Raw genomic sequence first — 22,919 nt, 5'->3', positions numbered from 1 at the left:
AAAAATTATTCAGGAAGCCTTGGTTTAAGAGATTAATTTTTCAATATATCCTTTTGAATCGGCCTCTGGCTTCTCAGACATGAAGGGACTCCACCCTCCCTTTCTTGTGTTTTCACTTCCAAGAGTTCCTTACTTCAAATGTAGAGGTATTTAAATTAATGAGTCCCTAAATGCTGATTTCTGGTTAAATAAAGTATAACTGACTTATAAATAGACAGATAGGCCAATAGAAAAAGAAGTCCAGAAATAGGCCCAAGTATACATGTGAATGTAATACTTAATAAATTGGCATCTTAAATTAAAGGAGAAAGGAAGAGCTATTCAATAAATACTATTGAGACAATTGACTAAACACCATTTTCCATTTGGGAAAACCATTTAAATTATACTGCTACCTCACTCCTTACTCCAAAATAAATTCCAGATGAATAAAAAACTCAATGTAAAACATGAAAGTATATCAAGAAAATACAGGTGAATGTGTTTATAATTTTGGAATGAAGAAGGCCTATCTAAGCAGGCCATGAAATATGGAAACTATATTGAATTTAGCCAGTCAGAGAAAGATAAGTACCATATGATTTCACTCAGATGAGAATTTAATGAACAAACTGAACTAAGAAGCGAAATAGAGACAGACTCAGAGATAGAGAGCAGACAGACAGCTCTGGTTGGGGAGGTGGTGGAGGGATTGAGCAAAATGGAAAAAAAAAATAAAGAGAAAGAACTCATGGACATGGGCAACAGTATGGTGATTGGGGGGAAGTAGAGCTGGAAGAGGGTATGGGGGGAATAAATGGTGATGAAAAAAGTAAAATAAAATAAAGAAAACATTTTTTAAAAGAAATATGGAAACTATAATGGCAAACATTGATAAATTTGAATATATTAAAAATTGTAAATGTCTGAATAAAAGTAAAAATAAACATGAGCCAAAACAAACTAATAAAAATAATTGCAGCATATGATAGATAATTGGCCAATTTCTTTAATATTCAGAGAATTCTTACAAATGAATAATAATAAAAACAACAAGACCCAAATGTATCAGTCAAGGTCCAGTCAGGAAAACTGGAACCATGCTGGGTAATTCAAATGGACAATTAATGCTTCTGGTTATACAGATGTTAGGGGGGAGAGGATCAAAGACAATTGGGTAACATATTTGGAATTCCTATCATAGAGAACTAAGAATCTTAATTTAGAAAGAGCACCCACAAACCAAAAATAAAACAAAACACACAAGAAACAACCTCACATAAAAATGGGCAAAGTATATGAAAAGAAAATTCACAGATAAGAAAATACAAGTGGATCTGAAATACATAAAAAGATGCTCAATCTCATTCATAAGAAAGTAAATAAAGACAGAAACTGTAATGAGATGGTATTTTTCACATATCATTTTGGAAAGATCAAAATCCATTAAAAAGATGACCCATTTAAGAGGAGAAAGCAAGTTATAGAATGGTGTGACCATCTGTGTTCAAAAAAAGAGAGAAAAGGACATATATATTTTTCATATATATGCATATATATACTATACATAACATAAGCACATATATAATATATGAACACTATATACATGCACATACATAACATACATACAATAATATCTGGAAGGATAGAGAAGAGAGCTGGTATTGGTTTTGTCTTCAGAAAGGGGACTTAGAGAAAGAGGAACTTTGTTTTTATGAATCTCTTTTTTTTATTTGTATTGTGGTAAAGTACACATAACATAACATTTACCTTTTTAACTAGTTTCAAGTGCTCAATTCAGTGACATTTAGTACATTCACAATGTTGTGCACCACTACCACTATCTAGTTCTAGAACATTTCCATCACCCCAGAAGGAGACTTCATACTCACTAGCAGTCACTTCCCATTGCCCTCCTTCTCCCAGACCCTGGGAACCTCTAATTTACAGATGAGAAAATCTCTATTGATTTACTTCTTCTGAATATGTCATATACATGGAATAATATAATATGTGGCCTTTTGTGTCTGGCTTCTTTTAGTTAGCATAATGTTTTCAAGGTCCATCCAAATAGTGGCATATATCAGGACTTCATTCCTTTTTTATGACTGAATAATACTCCATTGTTTGGATAAACCACATTTTATCTCTTGCCAGTTGATGACATTTCTATTGTTTCCACTTTGGGGCTATTATGAACAGTGCCACTATGAAAATTCATGTCTTTTTGTTTGAATGTCTGTTTTCAATTTGGGGGGTATATACCCAGGAGTGGAATTGCTGGGTCACATGATAATTACTGAAAAGTCTGTAGTGACTTGTGAATGTTTACCACGTGCATATATTACCTAACCAAAAACTGACTATTGTAATAAAAATAAAGAAGTAGAGACAAATATATTGTTTTAGAATCACTGTTCGGCAGCCCTGCAAAATCAGGACTGAATCATTAAAGACCTCACAAGGCCTAAAAGAAACTGAGGTGTAGGAAGTAAAATATAATCCAATCTTAAAATGACTCATAGAACCAGTAGTTCAGGCTACAAATGCTCCCCGTCATTAAATGTTCCAGCAGCCTTGGTGTGGTAAGCGTGGGAAGGGCTGTGAGAATGTTTTCTAAATCTATTTTTTTAAAGCAAAGAGGTAATTAAAGTTGGCTTCTACCAAGTGCTTATGTTGGTTTTGTCTGTTGCGTGTATTCTCCCAGGAAGCCAAGGCTCCTGCAGCACCACCGATATCCTCTAGGGGGCAATCTCAGGAGAGACCTGAATGTTGCTCTGCACCAGTGGCCAGAGAGAATTGTTCAGCAGAGCTTTTACAAACACAAGAAGTGGAAACACTGTGAAAAGAACCCAGCGCTGGAAAGACACTTGAAAAACATACTTCTCAAGCACTTTATTTTTATAAACAAGGAGACTGAGACCCAGAGTGGTCATTGATAATCATACAGCCTTTAAACACCAAGTCTGGACACCTCTGCTTTGTCCCAATGGGAAGTGTGGAGAGAATGGTTATCCAAGTCTGCCAGAGGTCAGCCTGGATCACTCCTCTTTCCCTCTTTACATCCCTCTCCAACCAATTCCCATAACTTTCTTAAATGTCTGACCTTGGTCGAGTTCCTTAACCTTTCTGAGCCTGTTTCGTTACCTATATAATAGGGGCAATAACATCCACATAATGTTGATAAAAGCAGGAGATGATATCATGTATGTGTAGGACCTTGCTTTTGGTTGGTGCACTGCAAGTTCTCAATAAGTATTTGTCGTATGAATGAATGAACATGTCCCTCTAGCCCTCTAAAAAACAATGGTTCCACTGCCCAAATGAGTATTTATTGATAACATTATAGACAGTATCCTCATTGGCATCCTCATATCCGGAAGGCTGACCCTGGAGGGAAAGGAGAGTTTGGGGTGATAGTGGCACTCCTGGTGGGGTGAAAAGCTCCTTGTGAAGCCTGAAAGCCCCAGTTACTGCCCTGCTCTGCTGCCTACACTTGGAGGCCAGAACATCTGTCAGCTGAGGTCCTCAGAGCTCCCAGGTCCTGACATCATCTGCCAGGAAAGTGGGGTTCCTCATGAAGCCAACAGAGTCATATCCTCCTTTGTCCAGTTCCTGCTCCCCTGCCCAATACTCCCAACAAAAGGCCCAGTTTGGCTATTTCAAGTTAACACTAATCAAAGTGTTTTATGGGGACTATTATTTATGCCCGGCTACACAATGATCATGCCTATCACCACACACATCAAAATAATGTGGTGATAAATTTTATCTGGTGGCATTATGAAATTCAGGTCATGTTTTCTCAGTCTTCACATGGCACAAAATTAGGGAGTAAATTATTCTCACAATTCTCTTTTGGGGAGGAAGCAGGGCAGGGATGGGCTAAAATATAATTTCATTATTAAAAAATGTTGCTATAGTACACAAAATGGGGGAAAAAGAAAATCCCATAATTCCATCATTCAACCCTGTTAGTGTTTTCCAATGGATTTTTAAAACAATTTTAAATGAACTTTTACAAAAGTGTAATCATGGTAGCATTTCTTAATTTACAAATGTGGCCTTCTCATTGCCTAGCAATTATATTTATTCATTCATTCACCAAACAACTCCTCAATGCCTACTATGTGCCTGGCACTGGTGTATGAAGATGACTTAGAGGGGGTCCTCACTAGGATATTTTTTCATTCTCCTGTCACAGCACTTTCAGCTTGTTTATGTTTCTCTAAATGGTGCTATTGTTTTGGAGAGGCGGGGAGCCCTCAAACAGAGAGGACACTGATAGACTAAAGGCAAGGTGGGGAGTGCGTCTGGTGAAGGCAAGGAACAGCAAAGAGCCTGCTGTGGGCCAGAGAAATAGATGTTCGGTCAGTAGTTGCTGAGTGAATGAATCATCCCAGCATTCAGTGCAAACACTTTGGTTTACTCTAGAATGCCAGTGTGATCTCCCTCTGGCTCCTTTCTTACATGTTTTAAAGAAATGTTATCTGTGCAGATGTTATCTTCTTGAAATTTCTGACTAATTGTTTTAAGGTCCCATTCCTCCCACTGTCCTCCTTTAACCTCACTTTCCATTTAACTGAGAATCTGTCCATGACTTGGAGTTTTCCTCTTCTGGATTACTTGCATGGTGCTCTGTTCCTTTCTTGGACTGATTTCCCCAGTGCTTAGAACTGTACCTGATTTAATTAAGTGTTCAGTTAAAGATCTCTTGAAAGAGTGTTTCATTAGTCCTTTTGATATCCCCTTCCTTTCGTCATCCCCTAGCTTCATGTACTTGTGGTTTTTTATCCTCACCCAAGCTGATTTCCTGGGCAGTGTCTGACCTCTTTAGTTGGGAAGGGTGTGGCCCACATCCTACAAGGCCTGGGGCTGCCAGTTTTGTGCCACCCCCTTCCGTAAGAATCCTTGCAGTCTTTGCCATCCCTTTTGAAGACAGGCCCAGGTTGAAAGGAGGTCATCTTTGTCTTCCAATGCAAATGTTCTCGTAGCCTTTCCCCCAGATATCCACTCCACGGGGTCCAGCTCTTTAAAAGTATTCGTAAGATGAAGTTGGTGACTCACGTTTATTAGGAACCTACTTGATGAACAGCAAGAGTTACATGTTCTATGCACATTATCTCAATCATTCCTCACCACCCAATGGGTAGGCACTATTATAGCCCGCATTTTATAGCTTTTGGACCTAAGAAGTTCAGAGAGAGTACGTAGGTGGTTTGTCCAAGGTCACACACTTATTGAAAGTGGTGGGGCGCTCAAATGCAGTTGTGTCCATTGCCAAAGCCAAGGCTCTGTCCATCAAGTCACGGTACTCAAGGGCCAACCATGTATTGAGAAACTATTATGTGTAAAAAACCCTGGGGCCAGTACAATGATAAATCTGCAGATGTGAATGAAGAATGAGTAGCTCTGGCATTCTAAGGATGCAGTTTTCAACTGGGAGGTGAGGCAAACATGAATTCTTTTCCAAAGCAGACTGAAATAAGTGCTGTTTCTCAGGTACAAGCAGAGGCCCAAGGGAACGTGAATGGAGGAAAATCAAGTCACACTGTGTGTGTGAGAGAGAGAGGCATTGAAGAGAGGAGAGAAGGGAGAAAGGGGGGGGAAGGGAAGGAGGGAGGGGAAAAGAGAAAATATGAATGAGACGGGTGCTGGGAAGAATTTTTCAAGGTGATGGGCTTCGTGGTACGCCTTAGGAAAGGGGAGGACTTCCACCCGCTGGAGTGAACGGAGCAGAGGAAGCAGCTTGAGGGAGAAGCTAGGGCCAGAGCATTCAGGATCTGCTCAGCAGTCAGGCCAGTGTGGGGGTGTGGAGAGAAGCAAGGCTGGCAGGTGGGTGGGGACCAAATGTAGGGGAGCCCTGATGCCATGCCAGGGAAGGGTCCAGGCTTGCTTCTAGGAGCAGCGGGGGAGTTGTTGAAAGCTTCTGATAAGAGCATAGTCGGGAAGAGATGATGCAAGTTTGCAGTGAGAATGGGCGGTGGGAGGTGGGGATGGGGCCTTTTTATGGTTCCTCCTTTCTTTGGCCAATGCCCACTGCCAGGCTGAGCACTGAGGGGCGGGGCATGAAGAGGAGGATTGGTTCTAGCGGTAGGAGTTCCCTGTCTTAGCACAGGCCCCTTCAAGGACTTTGGGAGGGGCTCAGAGGAGGGAGTGGCCTGATTGTTGGGGGCAGAGGGGGAGGGTAATAGGAAACATTGAGGGTCCTAGGGGCATGGAGAGGGGAAATGGAAAGGAAACACAACCTGGGGCATGGTGAAGAAGGCTTTTCAACTCGGCCAAAGCAAAATAAGGGCCCTCACCCCTCACAAATTCAGACTCATTTCTGACTTTGTAAGTTTTTTTTAAGGAAGCACACACAGATGAATTTTTTCTTCCAATAAAAACGTAATGAAATTAAGAACCCAATTGCCTGGGTGTTCAATTCATTGGAATTGTGATTTTCTTTTCCTTTTTTTTAAAAAAAAATCTTTATTGAATTTATTGAGGTGGCATTGGTTAATAAAATTATATAGGTTTCAGGTGTACAGTTCTATAATACATCATCTGTATATTGTATAGTTGCCTTCCGTCACCATTTATCCCCCCCTCTCTCCCCTTCTATCTTCCCCTACCCGCCTTTCCATCCAGTAATCACCATACTGTTGTCTGTGTCTATGAGTTTTTGTTTTTTGGGTTTTTTTTTGCTTAATCCCTTCACCTTTCCCCCTGGCCCCGCAACCCACTCCTCTGACAGCTGTCAGTCTGTTCCCTATCTATGAGTCTGTTTCTATTTTGTTTGTTCGTTTATTTTTTTCATTAGATTCCACATATAAGTGAAATCATATTGTACTTGTCTTTCTCTGACTGGCTTATTTCACTTAGCATAATGCTCTCCAGGGCCACCCATGCTGTTGCAAAAGGTAAGAGTTCCTTCTTTTTTATGGCTGAGTAGTACTCGTATGCCATTGTGTAAATGTACCATGGCTTTTTTATCCACTCATCTACTGATGGACACTTGGGCTGCTTCCAAATCTTGGCTTTTGTAAATAACGCTGCCATGAGCATAGGGGTGCAAATATATTCTTTCAAATTAGTGTTTTGGGTTTCTTAAGATATATTCCCAGAAGTGGAATTGCTGGGTCACAAGGCAGTTCCATTTTTAATTTTTTGAGGTTACTCCGTATTTTTCTTCCAAGTGCAATAGAAAGTCAATGAAATTGACAGCCCAATTGCCTGGGTGTTCAATTCATTGGTATTTTTAAAAACTGAATTAGAAGAAAAAGAGGTAAATGATCACAGATAAGTTAATATCAGATGTAAACCATAAAAACACCTACTATCGATACCACAGGCAGAATCAGCCATGTAAGCAGGAGATGACTCAGCCTAGGACCCACAGGGGGAAGCACCTGCCTAAACGTTTGCTTCACCTCATTAATGTTTGCAGAGGCCCCAAGTCCTAAGAACTTATGGCGCCCTCCTCCAATACATAATTCAAAATTTTAAAAATAATAGAAATAAAGTGTAAAACAGAAAAATTATACATATGCTACAATTCAACTATATTCTCTGATTGCATTAGAACTGATGCACCTCTCTCTCTCTCTCTCTCTCTCTCTCTCTCTCTCTCTCTCCTCTCTCTCCCTTCTTCCCTCCCTCCCTCCCTACTTTTGCTTTGCTGATTCCTTAACCAGCACTGCCCTCACTAGCCTGTCACCATATCCAACAGCCCACAATTATAAAGACATTTTGGGGGAGCTTGAAAATGTTTATATTTTTAAAGAATTCCCTATTGAAAAGGATCTGCTAACATTTCAAGGCAGCAGAGTGGAGGTGGGAAGAGCCAGGTTCAGGAGCTGGCCTGCCTGGCTGTGAGACTCTAAGCAAGTTCCTTAGTCTCTCTGCGCCTCAGTTTCCTCATCTGTAAAATAGGGAGGAGGGAACGAATAGTATCCCTCTAATAGGGTTGTCTTACGGAGGAAATGAGGTAAAACACAGACAGACAGCATTTGGAAAAGTGCTTGGCACATGGTGAGTCTCTCAAGGTGTTAATATGTTACTACATTTTACCTTCACAACCGTCCAATGGAGGATCATTGTCCCCACTGTAGTTAGATACGGAGGCTCAGAGAAGGTAGGCAGCTTGTTTTAGGGCACAGAGCTAGGAAGTAGCAGGATTATCTGGAAGTCAAAGTTAAGTTAGTTTAACTCTAAAGACCCACCTCTCTCCCTCCTATTGCAGTACACAACTGGTTGCCTCCCGCATGTGCCCTGACCGGGGGTCACGTTAGACTTTAAATTTTTTCTTTAATGATAACTTTTTCAAAACCAGTGGTACCAAATTCTAAAGGAGTAAAAGGATGTACAGTGAAAAGTAGATTTCCCTCCCTCTCCCACCAAGCCTTCCTCTCCAGAGCCAACAGCTTCCAGAGTAAGCTTTAGACTGAACTTCTCACTTGATGCACATTTATTTATACCAGACTAATGGCATTCCCTGAGTGCCTCGTGCACGCCAGGCACTCTGCGCGGGGCCTACTGCTGCCTTCACAGGGCTCCCTGGCTTGAGTCTGAAGGTTATTTATGGAGGGACCCGTTATGCTGACTGCTGCACTCAGAGCTTTCCCCTCCGTACCATCTCTTTCTCCCGTAGAACCAGCTTGTGCATCCCAAGCTCAGGACAGGCCAAAGGAGATGCCCAAGCAGACACTTCTCCAACTTGGCTGCACGCAGACTCCGGCAAGCGAGGAGCACCAAGGGGTCAGGAGCCACCCAGAGAACTCTGTGGAGTGCTGGACAGACACATCGACTCTCTGAGACCAGTTTCCTCCTCTGTGACACTCCTGACCCCGCCAGTTGTCTAATCATTCTGCCCTCGGGGCTCCCAGCAAGGGTACTTCCAGGAAGCCTTGCTGCTTCTGGCCTCCGTTTGCGGTCAGAAAGCCCCAGCTGCTCCACAGGTAACTGAGAAAGGCCAAAAGGTCCCTAAGGCACCGTGCCTACTTTCCCACCACTGTTCTTTCGATGGCAATAGTGTTCAATACCTTCCCCCACACCCACTGCTGCCAATTTATAACCAGGTCAGGCGCAGCAGTGCTTTCTAGATGATGTACTTATAAAATATGCTTAGAACCTTTGGCCTGGTTACGTAAGTGCATAAATGATGGGTGTTGGCAACTTCAGGAAATGGTTCCGATCGTAACACATGAATCCCTGTTCTCTCTTTCCAAACCTAAGTATTTGGGGAAGGGAGATAGAACAGGCAAGTCACCACATTAGAAGCAGCTACTATTAATCCCATTGCATAGACGGAGGCTCAGGAGGTCAGGCTGCTGGCTCAAGGTCACGCAGCAGGCTAGTGGCGGAGACAGGGCCCAGCCTGATTGCACCCAAAACCCTGAATCTTTCCAATGCATCAGGCACCTCATAGAAGGGTCTGGGGCCATAAGAATCTATGCTCTGGATGTTTGAGAAATTCCTTTTCTGGTGAGCTGAATATTTCAGAGAGCTGAACTGTCAGGTCAGATTAAGGTTGGCAAAGAAGAGAGGAAGGCAGAGATGGAGGTTTTCCAGGCCTAGGGTTCTTTACCACATCAAAATTCTACTCCTTGATGTGTATGAACCTGTCCCTCCCAGTGGGTTGTAAGCTCCTCAAGCACACAGTTTCAGGGATTTCATGGTCATGACTGTGGGGGCGGGGGGGGGAGGGAGGAGGGGAGTCACATCTGCTTTCTAATTCCTGCTTATTTGTTTCTAGGTAGGTGTGCACTGTGGTTTTAATTTGCATTGCTCAGATGACTACTGCTGTCCAACATCTTACAGATGTTTAATAATTGCTAGTTTCTTTCTTTACTCTGTCTTATCTCTTAACTTTCCGCATCTTTGCCCCCTTAGCCCTTCTCCCAGACCTGGCAAAGTGCAACCCTGAAAGATGTCAGGGTCCTGAGGACCGGATCTCCCTGTGTTGGCAGTCCTCTGTTCCAGATTCAGCTTCAGCCTGCCTTGCCAACCTCACCTCTCAGCTTCACATCTCCTTGCCCATGACTCGACGGCCAGACTGACAGTATCAGGTCCTCTCCGAGCCTCTGAGCCTGTGCAGATACAGTTCGCTCTGTTTGGGATACCATGTCCCCTCCCCCGACTCCACTTTACCTGGCTAAATCTTAGGTATCAATCAAGTTTCAGGTCATATGTCATTTCCTCCAGGAAGCCCTGTCTCATGCTTCTCCCACCCCCACCCATCAGGCTGGGTTAGTTGCCCCTTGTTTGTGGCTAAGCAACATCCTGTACTTCCCCTCCTAGCACTTATCACACTGTGTTGTAATTGCTTGTTTGCTGATCTGTTTCTCTTGCGCCTTCCTCATTCTTTTGAAGATGAGACTTCATGTTGCCCACTTTTATATCCCACTAGAGGCCCGGTGCATGAAATTCATGCACGGTGGGGGTAGTCTCCTCAGACCAGCCTGCACCCTCTCCAATCCGGGACCTCTGTGGGATTGGGCCTAAATCGGCAGTTGGACATCCCTCTCACAATCTGGGACAACTAGCTCCTAACTGCTCACCTGCCTGCCTGCCTGATCACCACTAACTGCCCCCCCCCCTGCCAGCCTGGTTGCCCCCAACTCCCCTACCCCCCGCCCCTGCCGCTGGCCTGGTCGCCCCACACAGCCTGTTCGGTTGTCTGTTCAGTTGTTTTGGTTGCGACGGTCGCTAAGGCTTTTATATATATAGATGAGCCTTGAGCATCAGAGAAATTTTTGAATGAGTGATCTGGTCCATATTCCTTTCAAAGAACAACAATTTAACCTTTTGTGCCAGCTATACTAGAATCAATGATTTCAGGCCATTATCTTTTCTCTCCCTCATCAATCCTCCTATCTGACAAGGTCTCAAGAAAACGAACATTTATTGAGGGTGTATGTATGCCAAGCACCAAGACAGGCCCTTTACATGTAAAGTCATTATAATTAAAAGGCTTAAAGCCCCATGTCTAGACAGCACTTTGAAACTCAGAGGCTCTGATGTCCATTCAGGCCACAGACAAGTTCAGGGGGAAAGAGTGGTATCACAATGTTTTTCATTTTGATAGTGGCAACAGGATGTCAATAGAGGACCCCAAGTAGCACTAAGCTCTGAGTCCCTGTATCTTTTTATTGTTGTTGTTAATCTTCATCAGAGGATATTTTTCCTTGATTTTTAGAGAGTGGAAGCAAGGAAGGGAGGAAGAGAGAGAGAGAGAGAGAGAGAGAGAGAGGAGAGAGAGAGAGAGATCAAAATGAGAGAGAAACATCAACTAGTTGCCTCCCACATGTGCCCTGACTGGGGCCAGAGACTGAACCTGTACTTGCCCTTGACTAGGAATCAAATCTGAGATCCCTTGACGGCAGGCTAATGCTCTAAACATTTAGCCACACTGGTCAGAGTTGAGTCCCTGTATCTTCAGTGCCTGGCACGTGGCAGGAGCACAGATAAGATTAGTTGAATAAAAGAACAAATGGTTGAAGAGAGAACACAGAAAAGACAGACTGAAAGCCACATTTCTTCCTGGACCTGTTCTAATCTATTTCCCTCTTTTCTTCCATGTGTTGATAAACAAAACTGGACACTGAGGTATTTTTGTCTTGGCCAGCTGCCCACAGTGCCAGCCAAGGCTGATCCTTACGATTTTTGCTCAGACTCCATTGACTAAAAATGGCTACACCTAGCTACAAGGAAGATGAGAAATTTCTCACCCGGGAGGAAAAGAGAGCAGATTTGGGGTGAACAGTTAGCCCTCTCTGCCGCAAAGGTACAAGAGCCTTCTTGCCTGTGCCAGTGTCACGAGGTGGCCATAAGCTAGCACAGGATCACTGAAGGCGCACTCCCGGAAAGGCCCTTGGGAATCATTTAGTTCAACCCCCTGATGTACAGATGGGAAAAGGGGGCCCAGAGAAAGAAGTGGCTCCTTCGCTGTCCAAGTTGTTTGTTGCTAGAGCAACACTGTTTCTCTTAATTGGTCAGTGTTTTCTCTGCAAAGTGGGTCTTAAACAAGAGAACCTTCCATCTCCTTCATAAAAGTGCTGTTCACATTTCAGTGATAAAGGAGAAGCCTTAAAAGCAATACAAATTAAGATGTTGATGAATAATGATGACTAGGGTACCTAAAAGGTTCTTTAGTTACTCAGAAGGCTCTTCTGTGTCCTGTGGTCCCTAAGACTCCTCCTTATCAGGAACTTCAGCTACCCCCATATAATACTGCAAAACCATTTAGCTGACCGTGTGTTTGAGGGGTGGGTGGGATGCTACCACCTTTGATGAAAGACCCGGTATTAATTGTGCATATCTGTGCAATTATTTAACCTTTTTCGAGCCTTAGTTCTTTCCTCAGTAACATGGAGATGATAATGCCTACCTGTCAGGTTTGCTGTGGGAATTAATGGAGAAATGAAAACAACTTTTTGATATAGTATCTGGCACCTAGGTGGAGCGCAATAAATGTTAAGTTTTGTTCTTATAGAGTTGAGGTCCTTTCTGTGAATACCTAGGGGACCATTATATGCAATAATTGATATAATCATGCTCAAGGGGGCACTCCCAACGTTTAATCTACAAATATAATCTTTTTATTCTTTTATTTTTTTCTATCACCATGTATCCCCTTTATGCCCTCTTCTACCTCTTTCCACCCCCCCCCACCATATAATCTTTTTTTAAAAAAAATATCTGTAATTATTAAACTAGGTGCCTAGGATCCACAGATAAAAAGAAAAGCTTCTGTTTCCAAGGGAGACAGAAAATAACAGCACCATGTAACAAGCTGCAGAGACAGAATGGGGGTGGGGGGGAGTGGGGAGCTTAGAGGTCTGCTTGGGTGAGTGATGGAGGGCTTCCCTGAGGAGGCAGCATGCTTCACGGAGAAGGAGTAGGAGCTGGCCTGGTAGAAGGGAAAGGGGTAGGGGAGGACACAGAGGTGCGAAGAAGCAAATTTTCCATCACGAGGGAACTATTTTAGGTACTGCTGGAACAGTTTAAAAAAACAACAACACTTTAGCAAAAGTCAGGGACAGGTGACTGTGAGGTTCCAGCTGATTTTATCTTGCCAGAGACAGGGAGCCACGGAAGAATTCTGGGCAGGAAAACAATGCGGCAGGGATGAATGGAAAGAAGTGGGAGAATGCCACGCTGGTGTTCCCGAGTGCAGAAGTGAAGCTGGCTGGCTGAAGCCTAGCGCAGCCCCTCATTCATTTAGTCATTCAACAGATAGTTCCTGAGGGCCTGCCATGGACCGGGCTGAATTCCAGGAGCTTCAGTTAGGCAATGAACAGGACTGGCAAGGTTTCTGTTCTCATGGAGGAGACTGACAATAGATAAACAAGTAAACAAGCAAAGAACCATCAGATAAATGCTGCTTGGGAAATTAAATGAGGTGATAAAAGAGTTCCTGGGGGCCCTCCCCGCTACCCCTTCACGCCCTTCTGAATTCTCTCCAAGCCTCTTCTTGATCTAACTTTGATTTCCCTAGGAGGCTTTGCTCCTAGAAAAATCTCTATGGTAAATAATTAACCTAGCTCTCTGGGTTCTTCCAAAAAGCCTTGCCTGAATGGGGTTAGTGACAGCTAGTCTTCCCCAGGGCCTGGTCAGCTTGTAATCCTTGCTTCAGGACTCCTGATTCTGCCAGAAGTCTCAAGTCTAAGGCTAGAGGAAGGTCACAGCAACCTTGAGACCTTTCCTGATCATTGTTCCCATGGCAACGTATGCCCTCTTCCCGTGTCAGCACCCCCCCCCCCCCCATAAATCTATATATCTCCTTTAGAAGAGAAACATTTGTTAGTATGGTTGAAATTGTGTCTTCTTCTCTGAAAAATATAAACTTAAAACTCACTCATCTCTGTGGGCAGGAACTGCTCCATGGGGCATGAGTGTGTGTGTGTGTGTGTGTGTGGCTCCTGAGGGCTGGTGTGTGTGTGTGTGTATGTGTGGTTGCTGAGGGCTGGTGTGTGTGTGTATGTGTGTGTGTGGCTCCTGAGGGCTGGTGTGTGTGTGTGTGTATGTGTGTGTGTGTCTGCTGTGTGTGTGTGTGTGTGTGTGTGTGTGTGTGTGGCTCCTGAGGGCTGGTGTGTGTATGTGTGTGTATGTGTGGTTGCTGAGGGCTGGTGTGTGTGTGTATGTGTGTGTGTGTCTGCTGAGGGCTGGTGTGTGTGTGTGTGTATGTGTGTGTCTGCTGAGGGCTGGTGTGTGTGTATGTGTGTGTGTGGCTCCTGAGGGCTGGTGTGTGTGTGTGTATGTGTGTGTGTGTCTGTTGTGTTGGGGTGTGTGTGTGTGTGTGTGTGTGTGGCTGCTGAGGGCTGGTGTGTGTGTGTGTGTGTGTGTGTGTGTGTGTGTGTGTGCTGCTGAGGGCTGGTGTGTGTGTGTGTGTGTGTGTGTGGCTGCTGAGGGCTGGTGTGTGTGTGTGTGTGTGCCTGTGTGTAGCTGCTGAGGGCTGGTGTGTGTGTGTGCATGTGCGTGTGCGTGTGTGCCTGTGTGTAGCTGCTGAGGGCTGGTGTGTGTGTGTGTGTGTGTGTGTGTGTGTGGCTGCTGAGGGCTGGTGTGTGTGTGTGTGTGCATGTGCGTGTGCGTGTGTGCCTGTGTGTAGCTGCTGAGGGCTGGTGTGTGTGTGTGTGTGTGTGTGAGGGTGGGTGTGTGTGTGTGTATGTGTGTGGCTGCTGAGGGCTGGTGTGTGTGTGTGTGTGTGTGTGCGTGTGTGTGTGGCTGCTGAGGGCTGGTGTGTGTGTGTGTGTCTGCTGAGGGCTGGTGTGTGTGTGTGTAGCTGCTGAGGGCTGGTGTGTGTGTGTGTGTGTGTGTGTGGCTGCTGTGGGCTGGTGTGTGTGTGTGTGTGTGTGTGTGTGTGTGTGTGGCTGCTGAGGGCTGGTGTGTGTGTTGTGTGTGTGTGTGTGTGGCTGCTGAGGGCTGGTGTGTGTGTGTGTAGCTGCTGAGGGCTGGTGTGTGTGTGTGTGTGTGTGTGTGTGTGTGTGTGTGCTGCTGAGGGCTGGTGTGTGTGTGTGTAGCTGCTGAGGGCTGGTGTGTGTGTGTGTGTGTGTGTGGCTGCTGAGGGCTGGTGTGTGTGTGTGTGTGTGTGTGTGTATGTGGCTGCTGAGGGCTGGTGTGTGTGTGTGTAGCTGCTGAGGGCTGGTGTGTGTGTGTGTGTGTGTGTCTGCTGAGGGCTGGTGTGTGTGTGTGTGTGTGTGTGTGTATGTGGGTGAGGGTGTGTGTGTGTGGCTGTGTGTGTGTGTGTGTGTAGCTGCTGAGGGCTGGTGTGTGTGTGTGTGTGTGTGTGTGTGGTGTGCTGTGGTGTGTGTGTGTGTGTGTGTGTGTGTGTGTGTATGTGGCTGCTGAGGGCTGGCTGGTGACCCCCAGGCCAAGCATTTGGAGCATTGGAGCACCGGAGCTGGAGCTGGCTCATCACCATCAGGGCTACTGGTATGTATGTCAGAGCTCCTCAGTGCCAAAGCGATTCCGGCCAAGAACAAAAAAGCAAACGTTGTATTAAGTGTAGCCGAAGAAACACGGAACTAAAAAAGCCAGTTTCCCAGTGTGCCCCGTGGTCTTCCCCCATTTGACACATTTACTCACCATGAGTTTTTCTTTAACCTTCTTTTCTTAAGAAAACTTTCAGAGACACAGGAAAGTTCCCTGTGCTTTAGGAAACCTAGCTGAAGCCCAGGAGGGCCTCTGGTTTTGCCCAGCTTCCCGGGACTGCCTCCGGGGACTACCGCAGTCGAAGATGACTAAATTAGGGCCCCAGAGGTTTTTATTCTAGCTGGGGAGAGAATTCTAATTAAAAAAACCTTTATTTCTTTTCTTTATTTTTTAACATCTTTTTTTTTTTTTTTTTTTTTAGCAGTTGACACCTTACAAGGTGCTTTCACATTCCCGATGATGTCAAAATCATACATTCAAAGCTAAAGGAAATTTAGAGATCACCTTGGTGGGGGCAAATGCCTGGCATGTATTGTGCCACTTCCTAAACTCCTGCCCATGGAAGACACTGCTAATTGATCACTCACTCGTTATTGAACACATTTATTGGACCTGTTATGTTAGGAATACAACAGGAAACCAGACAGACTTGTTTGCTATCCTTATGGAACTCCAGGGGGAAGGCAGACATTAAACAAATAATTATACGCATGAAGAGTGTTTTTAAAAAGGCTGAGTGTGGGGGCAGACAAGGGTATTACACTCCTGGAGATAACCTAGGGGTACAGCAGGGTCAGGAAGGCCTCCCTGATGTTTAAGATGAAGTCTAGAAAATAAGGAAACTGAGTCTCTGAGAGGGTGGAAAGAGAAACATTGCATGTCAATATGAAAGACGGCATGGGTCAGGGCATCCTCCTTGGCTAAATGTGGGGGTATGGATACTAAATGGGGGTAGGTGTCCAGAGGGAGACAGAAGTGGGTCCAGCCAGACCTTGAGAAAAAAAAAATCGGTTGATAGGAGAGGGCTGGAGAGTTGAGCAAAGGTCAGATTTATTTATCATCCCCTTTCCTAAGAATTGTTCCCTCACCTGCTATACTTTTCAAAGCTATAATTTACTTGCTACTTACCACGTGGTAGCAATTCACAAGAACTCTCACATCTTCCTTGCCAAATAAGTATTATTGTCCCAGTTTTACAGATGAAAAAGAAAAGAAAAAGAAAGGCTTGGGAGGACTAAAGCTGTACTTTTCCCAACTCTTTACTGTCATAAAATCCCAAGACCGAAGCTTGCTCTATAACAGTAATCAAAACTTGGAAGGCGAACAATAATCAAAACGTGGAAAGTGGACTGAGGAATCGGAAATAGTACTGGCAGACAGGGTCAGCACAGATGCCCCAGGTGAGTGGACACCGTTAGGCACAAATCGAATGGTGCTGGGGGACCAGAGGGTGGAGGGGGTGGGGTGGGGTGGGGGGTGGGGTGGCGAGGCGTGAGAAGTGACCGAGAGGGCGTCCCTGAGCTGCTCCTGCTCTGCAGGGAGGTGACCTGCTCTAACCACTACCCGGCCCGGCCCGGTTAATCATTTCCTGACCTTCCTCCTCTCGTCCTGCCCGCAGGATTGCCACATCCTCCTCCTCCTCCTCCTCCTCCTCCTGCTCGCTTCCTGGCCTTGCTGTTCCTTCGCCGGGCTTTACAAGGAGCTCCAACTTCGAGTCAGTATTTGTAATAGCCCCAGAGGTCCTCAAGGCTTGTCCCAGAGAGATCGCAGGCTCGCCTGGGTATAACGCCTGCTCAAAAAGCCCCTTGCAGCTTTCCCTAACCTCTTTCACAAAGAGGTCAGAGTCGAGGATCCTATCCCCACACGCCTTAACCAATTACAGGTAGACTCAGTTCCCCCCTCCTCCCGCCCCCTCCCCGCAGAGAAAAAAAAAAAGGGGGGGGGGATGCTAACTGCAGCTTGCAGGGTGGTGCGAGGTTTAAATGAGGTATTGTGTGTAAAGTGCCTGGTTGGGAGGCAGTAGTAGGTGTTTAGCAAATGTTAGATCCCTTGTCTTTTTATCGGCTGGCTACCGGGACCTCACCTCGCGCTCAGCAAGCCCTGGTTAGGCATCTCTCAAACGCCCAGTGTAGGGTGAGGTAGGAAAGTCCTACCACGTGCTTGAGGTAATGCACAAGGTGAGTCACAACGACAGGGTTTGAACTCAGATTCGTGGGCGCCCCAGCGGGTCCCGTCACGCAGCACCCAGGTGACTGGCTCAGCCCACGTGTTCGGAACCTAGAACCTGGTCAGCATCGCACCTGCCGCCGGGAGAACACTCAGTACTGCTCTGCAGCCTGCTGGGCCGCGGGGGGAGGGGGCAGGCTCTTAACCTGAGCTTGTGTCAATCTCGTGTAAAATGGGGGCCATAGTGTTTGTCGGCCCGAGTGGTTTTTATTTTCTCCTTCACACTTTTTTTTTTCTTTTTGGTCTCTTTCACACTTTCTTGTATGGCCAGATTTTCTACCCCGGTATCGTCAGACCACCGCACACCACGCAGGATCAGTCTTGTGAGTGCGAGTGCTCGCTGGCCGCGGTTAACACAGCGGACCTGACCGGCGTGTCTCCTCCTGGAGCCCAGGGGCTCGGGGAAGCCGCGGCCGCCCCGGGCGGCAGAGTTGAGAAAGTCATTTAGGAGCGCAGCTTGACGCCGGGACGCCCGCGGGGGAGCTCCGGGGCTGCAGGACCCCACCCCGCGGAGGGGCCGGGGGCGGAGCTGGGCGTAGGGGCGTGGCCTGTCCAGGGGAGGGGCGTGGCCGGCCTGGGAAGACGGAAGCCCCCGCCTAGAGGTGGCGACAGAACCCGGATCCCGGAGCGTCCAGTTCTCCGGAGCGGGGCTTCTGGAGACGGCGGGCGAGAAAACCCGGCGCCCGGAAGCCTTTGCTTTCTTTGACGCAAGGGCTCGGGACGCAGCCGCCGTCGGCCGAGCGCCCAGCGAGGAGCGACCCCAGACGGAGCCTTCGGAGTCCCTCCGCCCCCACCTCGCCCGGACCCCGAGCCTCGGTCCTCCTCGCCGCTCTCCTCGTGGCCATGGAGTGTCCGCACCTCAGCTCCAGCGTCTGCATCGCTCCGGACTCAGCCAAGTTCCCCAACGGCTCCCCGTCGTCTTGGTGCTGCAGCGGTGAGTGCGGCCCCAGGCGGCCCCGCCGCGCACCCGAGGCCCCGGCTCCGCCGGGCCTGCCGTCTAGGGGCCGAGGGCGGCCGGCGCGCGGACTCGACAGGGATGAGGGCGAGCCGGTGCGGGGGCCGGGGAGGGTCTGCGGGGAGGCGGGCGCGGGCGGGCGCGGCGGGCGGAGCGGCCGCAGCTCCTTTGTTTTACGCGGCCCGACGGTCGAGCCGGCGAAGGGGAGGCCGCGCGGGGCGGGAGCCCGCTGGGGCCGCGAGCGCGTGGGGGGCAGCGACGCACCGCACCGGGGAGCCGGGCCCGCGGCTCGCGCCCCCGCCCCGCCCTGGGGCTGTGCTCGCCCGAGTCGCCGGGTCGGGGGCGGTAGTGGAGGGTGTCCGGCCCCCCACAGGGCGGTCTCACGTGCGGAGGTGCCCGAGTGGCGTCGTGTCCTCGGCCGGACGGGAAAACGCCGCTCTTGGGGCGCAGCTTTGTCTGGGCTTCGGGGCGCCCCGGCCTTTCGCCGCTCGCCCCAGCCCCGCTTCCCTCTGCTTGCCCGCAGGCAGCCCGATCGGTGCCGGGCGGGAGCTCCGAGCCGCGAGAGGTGCTCGGTGCTCGGCGCTGGGCGGCCGAGGTCGGAGTCTTTCATCATCCGGGGAGGGTGAAGTTTGAAAACAAGCTGTGGGCTGCAAAGCTCGGGAGGCAGATCCAGCAGCTGCTGTGGAGGGGCGGCTCGGTGGCCTCTGGGATGTTTTGGTCGCCTGAAACTGCGTTGGCATCCCCGGCCCATGTGCCGGGTAACAGTTATTAGGTTTATGCAATGCTTTTGTATGGCTTTACGCAAAGGAGCTCCTTCTGCCGGCCCGTTGGAAACCCCAGTGCCCTCTTATTGTCTGTTCTAGCGACTTAGGATCGCACCGGCCACACGGCTTTGATTACTTCCTGGTAGGGCCCTGGTGCCGCCGCCAGAGTCTTTGTTTATTAGATTTGAGATGATCCGTGGTAGCTTGGATGGTAGTGTAAAATTTGAATGGTGCCCCACGAAAACCTTAAATTTGTTTGAAGAAATGTAGGCAGACAGCAATGGTACGATTTAGCAGTGTGACATTCCTCGTTATGGGCTGCCGCTGGGGAGGTAGTGTAGAGACTGCCTTAACACTTTTGACAGGTTTCTTCTTAAATGTCCTTGGAGGAAAAACATAGGTAACTGCCACAAAGAAAAATACACTCCTGGATAAGGAATAGAAATAACCCCGGATCCCTGGACCTCTCAGAGGTTTGGTGCTCTGCTTGCCTTTGTAAAGTCGGATTATTATTTTTTTTCTGCAAGAAGCCTTTAAAGATCAGCCGGTTAATTGGTTTTACAGTGTGGTATTGCAATTCTTTTATGAGGGTACAGAAACTTGAATAAATTAGCTCTTACATGTGAATACATCTTTTGCAATAAATGTTGAGTATGAAACAACAAATAAGGTGCATCAAATTGCTTTACAAATTGTTGTTGGTGCATTAGCTAAAATTGTAGCTATAGCTGTGATACTATAACTTTTAATTTTTTTCCAAAAGAGATTTGAAAAAAAAAATGCCCAAAGTAAACACTAGGAAAAGCATACCTCATGAGGAATGATGAAATTACTCTTGCTCATCTGTTGTAAATAAACTACAGGACAGTTTGCACACTTCTGTTTTTGTTTTTGTGTGTTTCTGGTAAAATCACATCAAATTTTAAAATGGCCTCGCTGGGCACATGCAAGTGGCAGATTTCCTCTTGTGAGTCAGTCTTGCCTTTGTCAGTCAGGGAGCCCATTTCACTGTGGAAAAGAGATGCAGAAAAGTGGGCATTTCTTGAGGAATGTAAGTTAAAATGGAGCATAACTAGAGACTTGTGCTGGTAACAAGAACGTGCCTAGCCCTAAGGGATAATTTCTGTCCAAGGGTAGGATGGTACCTTTGCCTCTCGCTTGGGTTTGTAGACCAATAAAGCAAGTTTAACTTTATGTGGGGATTTTTTCTGTCCATATTCCATTCTGTAAATTGGAACTATTGGCATCCATCCATTCATTAATATAATTTAATGTTACTGTATTGAGCTCGATCTTGTTCTTACCTGCCTGTTGTTTCAGTGATGAAATGATTAGTAATCGGTGAGTCCTTATCTGTGTGTGAGTCCTTAACTAATTCATCATCTTGGAGGATTATATATTCTGGTATTTATCCTCCAACACTCTTGAATCAACCTCTCTCTCTCTCTCTCTCTCTCTCTCTCTCTCTCTCTCTCTCTCTCTCTCTCTCTCTCTCTCTCTCTCTGTTGGTAGGGAACCAAAAGGGTAGCCAGTGTGTTGAATAATGGTGTGACCGTGTATTGTGTCTGATTATGTTCTTATTAACGAGTGAAAAAAAATCCCTGTTTTGGCACCGGGACAATAAAAGTAATGCCCTTGCCCTGTTTTCATCGGAATTACACCACAGTAAAACAGCTTTAAAGCAGCCAAGCAATTGCAAAAGATGAACATCCTAGGCCCTATTAGCTAGCAGTACATCCTTGGACAAGTAGTTCTGTTTCCTTTTAAGCATCAATTTCATGACGTCATCTGTAAAAAGGGTAATACTTCACAGGTTGCTGTTAGGATGAACAAGGCAATTTTTGTGAAAAATGTTAAACACTATTCAAACAATAGGAAGTATTATAGGTCAGAACATCTTTATAAAGAGGACTCTAAATACGTAAATATCTAAAGCTCCTTAAATAGGGCCTAGGACAGAATGGCTTCATGCTGAATTATACTTTCCAAAGAGATATATTACTCAACAAGATTAGAGGGTCTAAGAAGTAATTATATTTCAGAGTTAACTTGAGCTTCTTATCTGTGGAAGGCACTGTGTGTTAGGTTATGTAATTGTGTACTGTAGGTGTTCTCAAACTTTTTGTTCTCAGGATCCCTTTACCCTTAAAAATTATTGAGAACCCAAAGAACTTTTGTTGGTATGGCTCACGTCTATTGATAGTTGCTGTACCAGAAATTAAAACGGAAAAATTTTAATGTGTATTTACTAAATCACTTAGAAATAAAAATAACCCATTACCTGTTAACATAAACCATCTTTTCAAAACAAAATTTAGTGAAAAAGCAGCATTATTTTATATTTTTGCAACTCTGTTGTCTAGCATAATAGGAGACAGCTGGATTTTCATATCTGCTTTTGCATTCAGTCTCTGGTTACATTACACATCATGTAGTATCTGGAAAACTCTAATGCATGCTTGTGAGAGAATGAGGATAAAAAATATAAGTAATACTTTAATATTATTTATGAGAATCATTTGACCTCATGTGCCCCCTAAGAGGGTCTTGGAAATTCTCAGGAGTCCAGGACCACACTTTGAGAACCCACTAGTATACAACTATAGTAACAGCTGAGGACACCTGCTCTTAATAGAATAGCTATAAAGTATTAGGGAAATCCTTAAAGCTTTAAGGCTAGCAACCCTTATATCTTTGTGGAAACTTACAAAGCTTTTGAAATATATTAACTGGGCAACAGATCATGGGGTCCAATAGTCCTTTGCTTTCAAAAATGTTAGTTTAATCTAGTTGGGGAGAGACAGGAAGCTAACTGGTTAGAAGATAAATCCATGTTGTGGTTTAAGGTAAATGTTGAAAATAGCAATCTCCTAATAAGGTAAAAGCTGATTTTTGTCTAATCTTTGCTTAAAGGCATTCTCACTTTAAATGAAAAAAATTTAAATAAAAATTAGGACATTCTCTCAAGCTTTTTGGTGTGTGCACATACCAGATGTTATATTCAGAAGCTGGAGGCTTGGACAGTTATTTTTTTCTGTGGATAGAAGCATTGAACCAGTGACAAAATACAGGGAAAAAAACACATTGTTGTTTTTGTTTTTTGTTTTTTTTTTTTAAAAGATGCCCTAAACACAACTGTTTTCAATAACCAAGGAAGGCTGAAGACCAGGCATTTGAACTTTAGGGTTTTTGGTTAGCCAGTTAAATTGGAAATATTTTAATAGTTACAGGTATCAAAAATTTTCCCTGATAAGTTCTTCAAAGAGTTGTGTATGCCTCTTTATAGGTATCCAGTACACACTTCCCCTCGCATTACTTATGAAAAGTAAGTATAGATCCAGTAAATGTTTGGCAGGTTTGGGGTGGATATTGGAGATAAACCCTATTTTTTTGAAGATCCATTTAGTAGGATAATGTACTGATTATTGAGTCCTTGTCAGTGGTAATAAATGTATAATTTGTGACAAAAGTAAGAAATCAGTTATTTTTTGTCACATTTCTCTTACAACCTACTTCTAAAGAGGATTCTTGTATTCTGATTAAGTTTTCTAGATAGGATCAGTTCCTTAGGAAAAATG

The 22,919-nt window shown here is 45.7% G+C and overlaps 1 protein-coding gene across 1 annotated transcript in view; it reads left to right on the top strand.

The window, feature by feature from the left end:
* The first annotated feature begins 18,322 nt into the window (after positions 1–18,322).
* Positions 18,323–22,919, top strand: part of USP3 (ubiquitin specific peptidase 3) — a 104,197-nt gene continuing 99,600 nt past the window's right edge. Inside the window, exon 1 of the mRNA XM_008139144.3 lies at positions 18,323–18,556. Coding sequence (XP_008137366.2) covers positions 18,466–18,556 — 91 coding nt within the window. The 5' untranslated portion in view covers positions 18,323–18,465. The remainder of the gene's footprint in view (positions 18,557–22,919) is intronic.

This window comes from Eptesicus fuscus, chromosome 5 (assembly GCF_027574615.1).
Source record: "Eptesicus fuscus isolate TK198812 chromosome 5, DD_ASM_mEF_20220401, whole genome shotgun sequence".
Taxonomy (NCBI): domain Eukaryota; kingdom Metazoa; phylum Chordata; class Mammalia; order Chiroptera; family Vespertilionidae; genus Eptesicus; species Eptesicus fuscus.
Note: the sequence above shows the minus strand (reverse complement) of the source record. Positions and strands in the feature narration are given on the sequence as shown.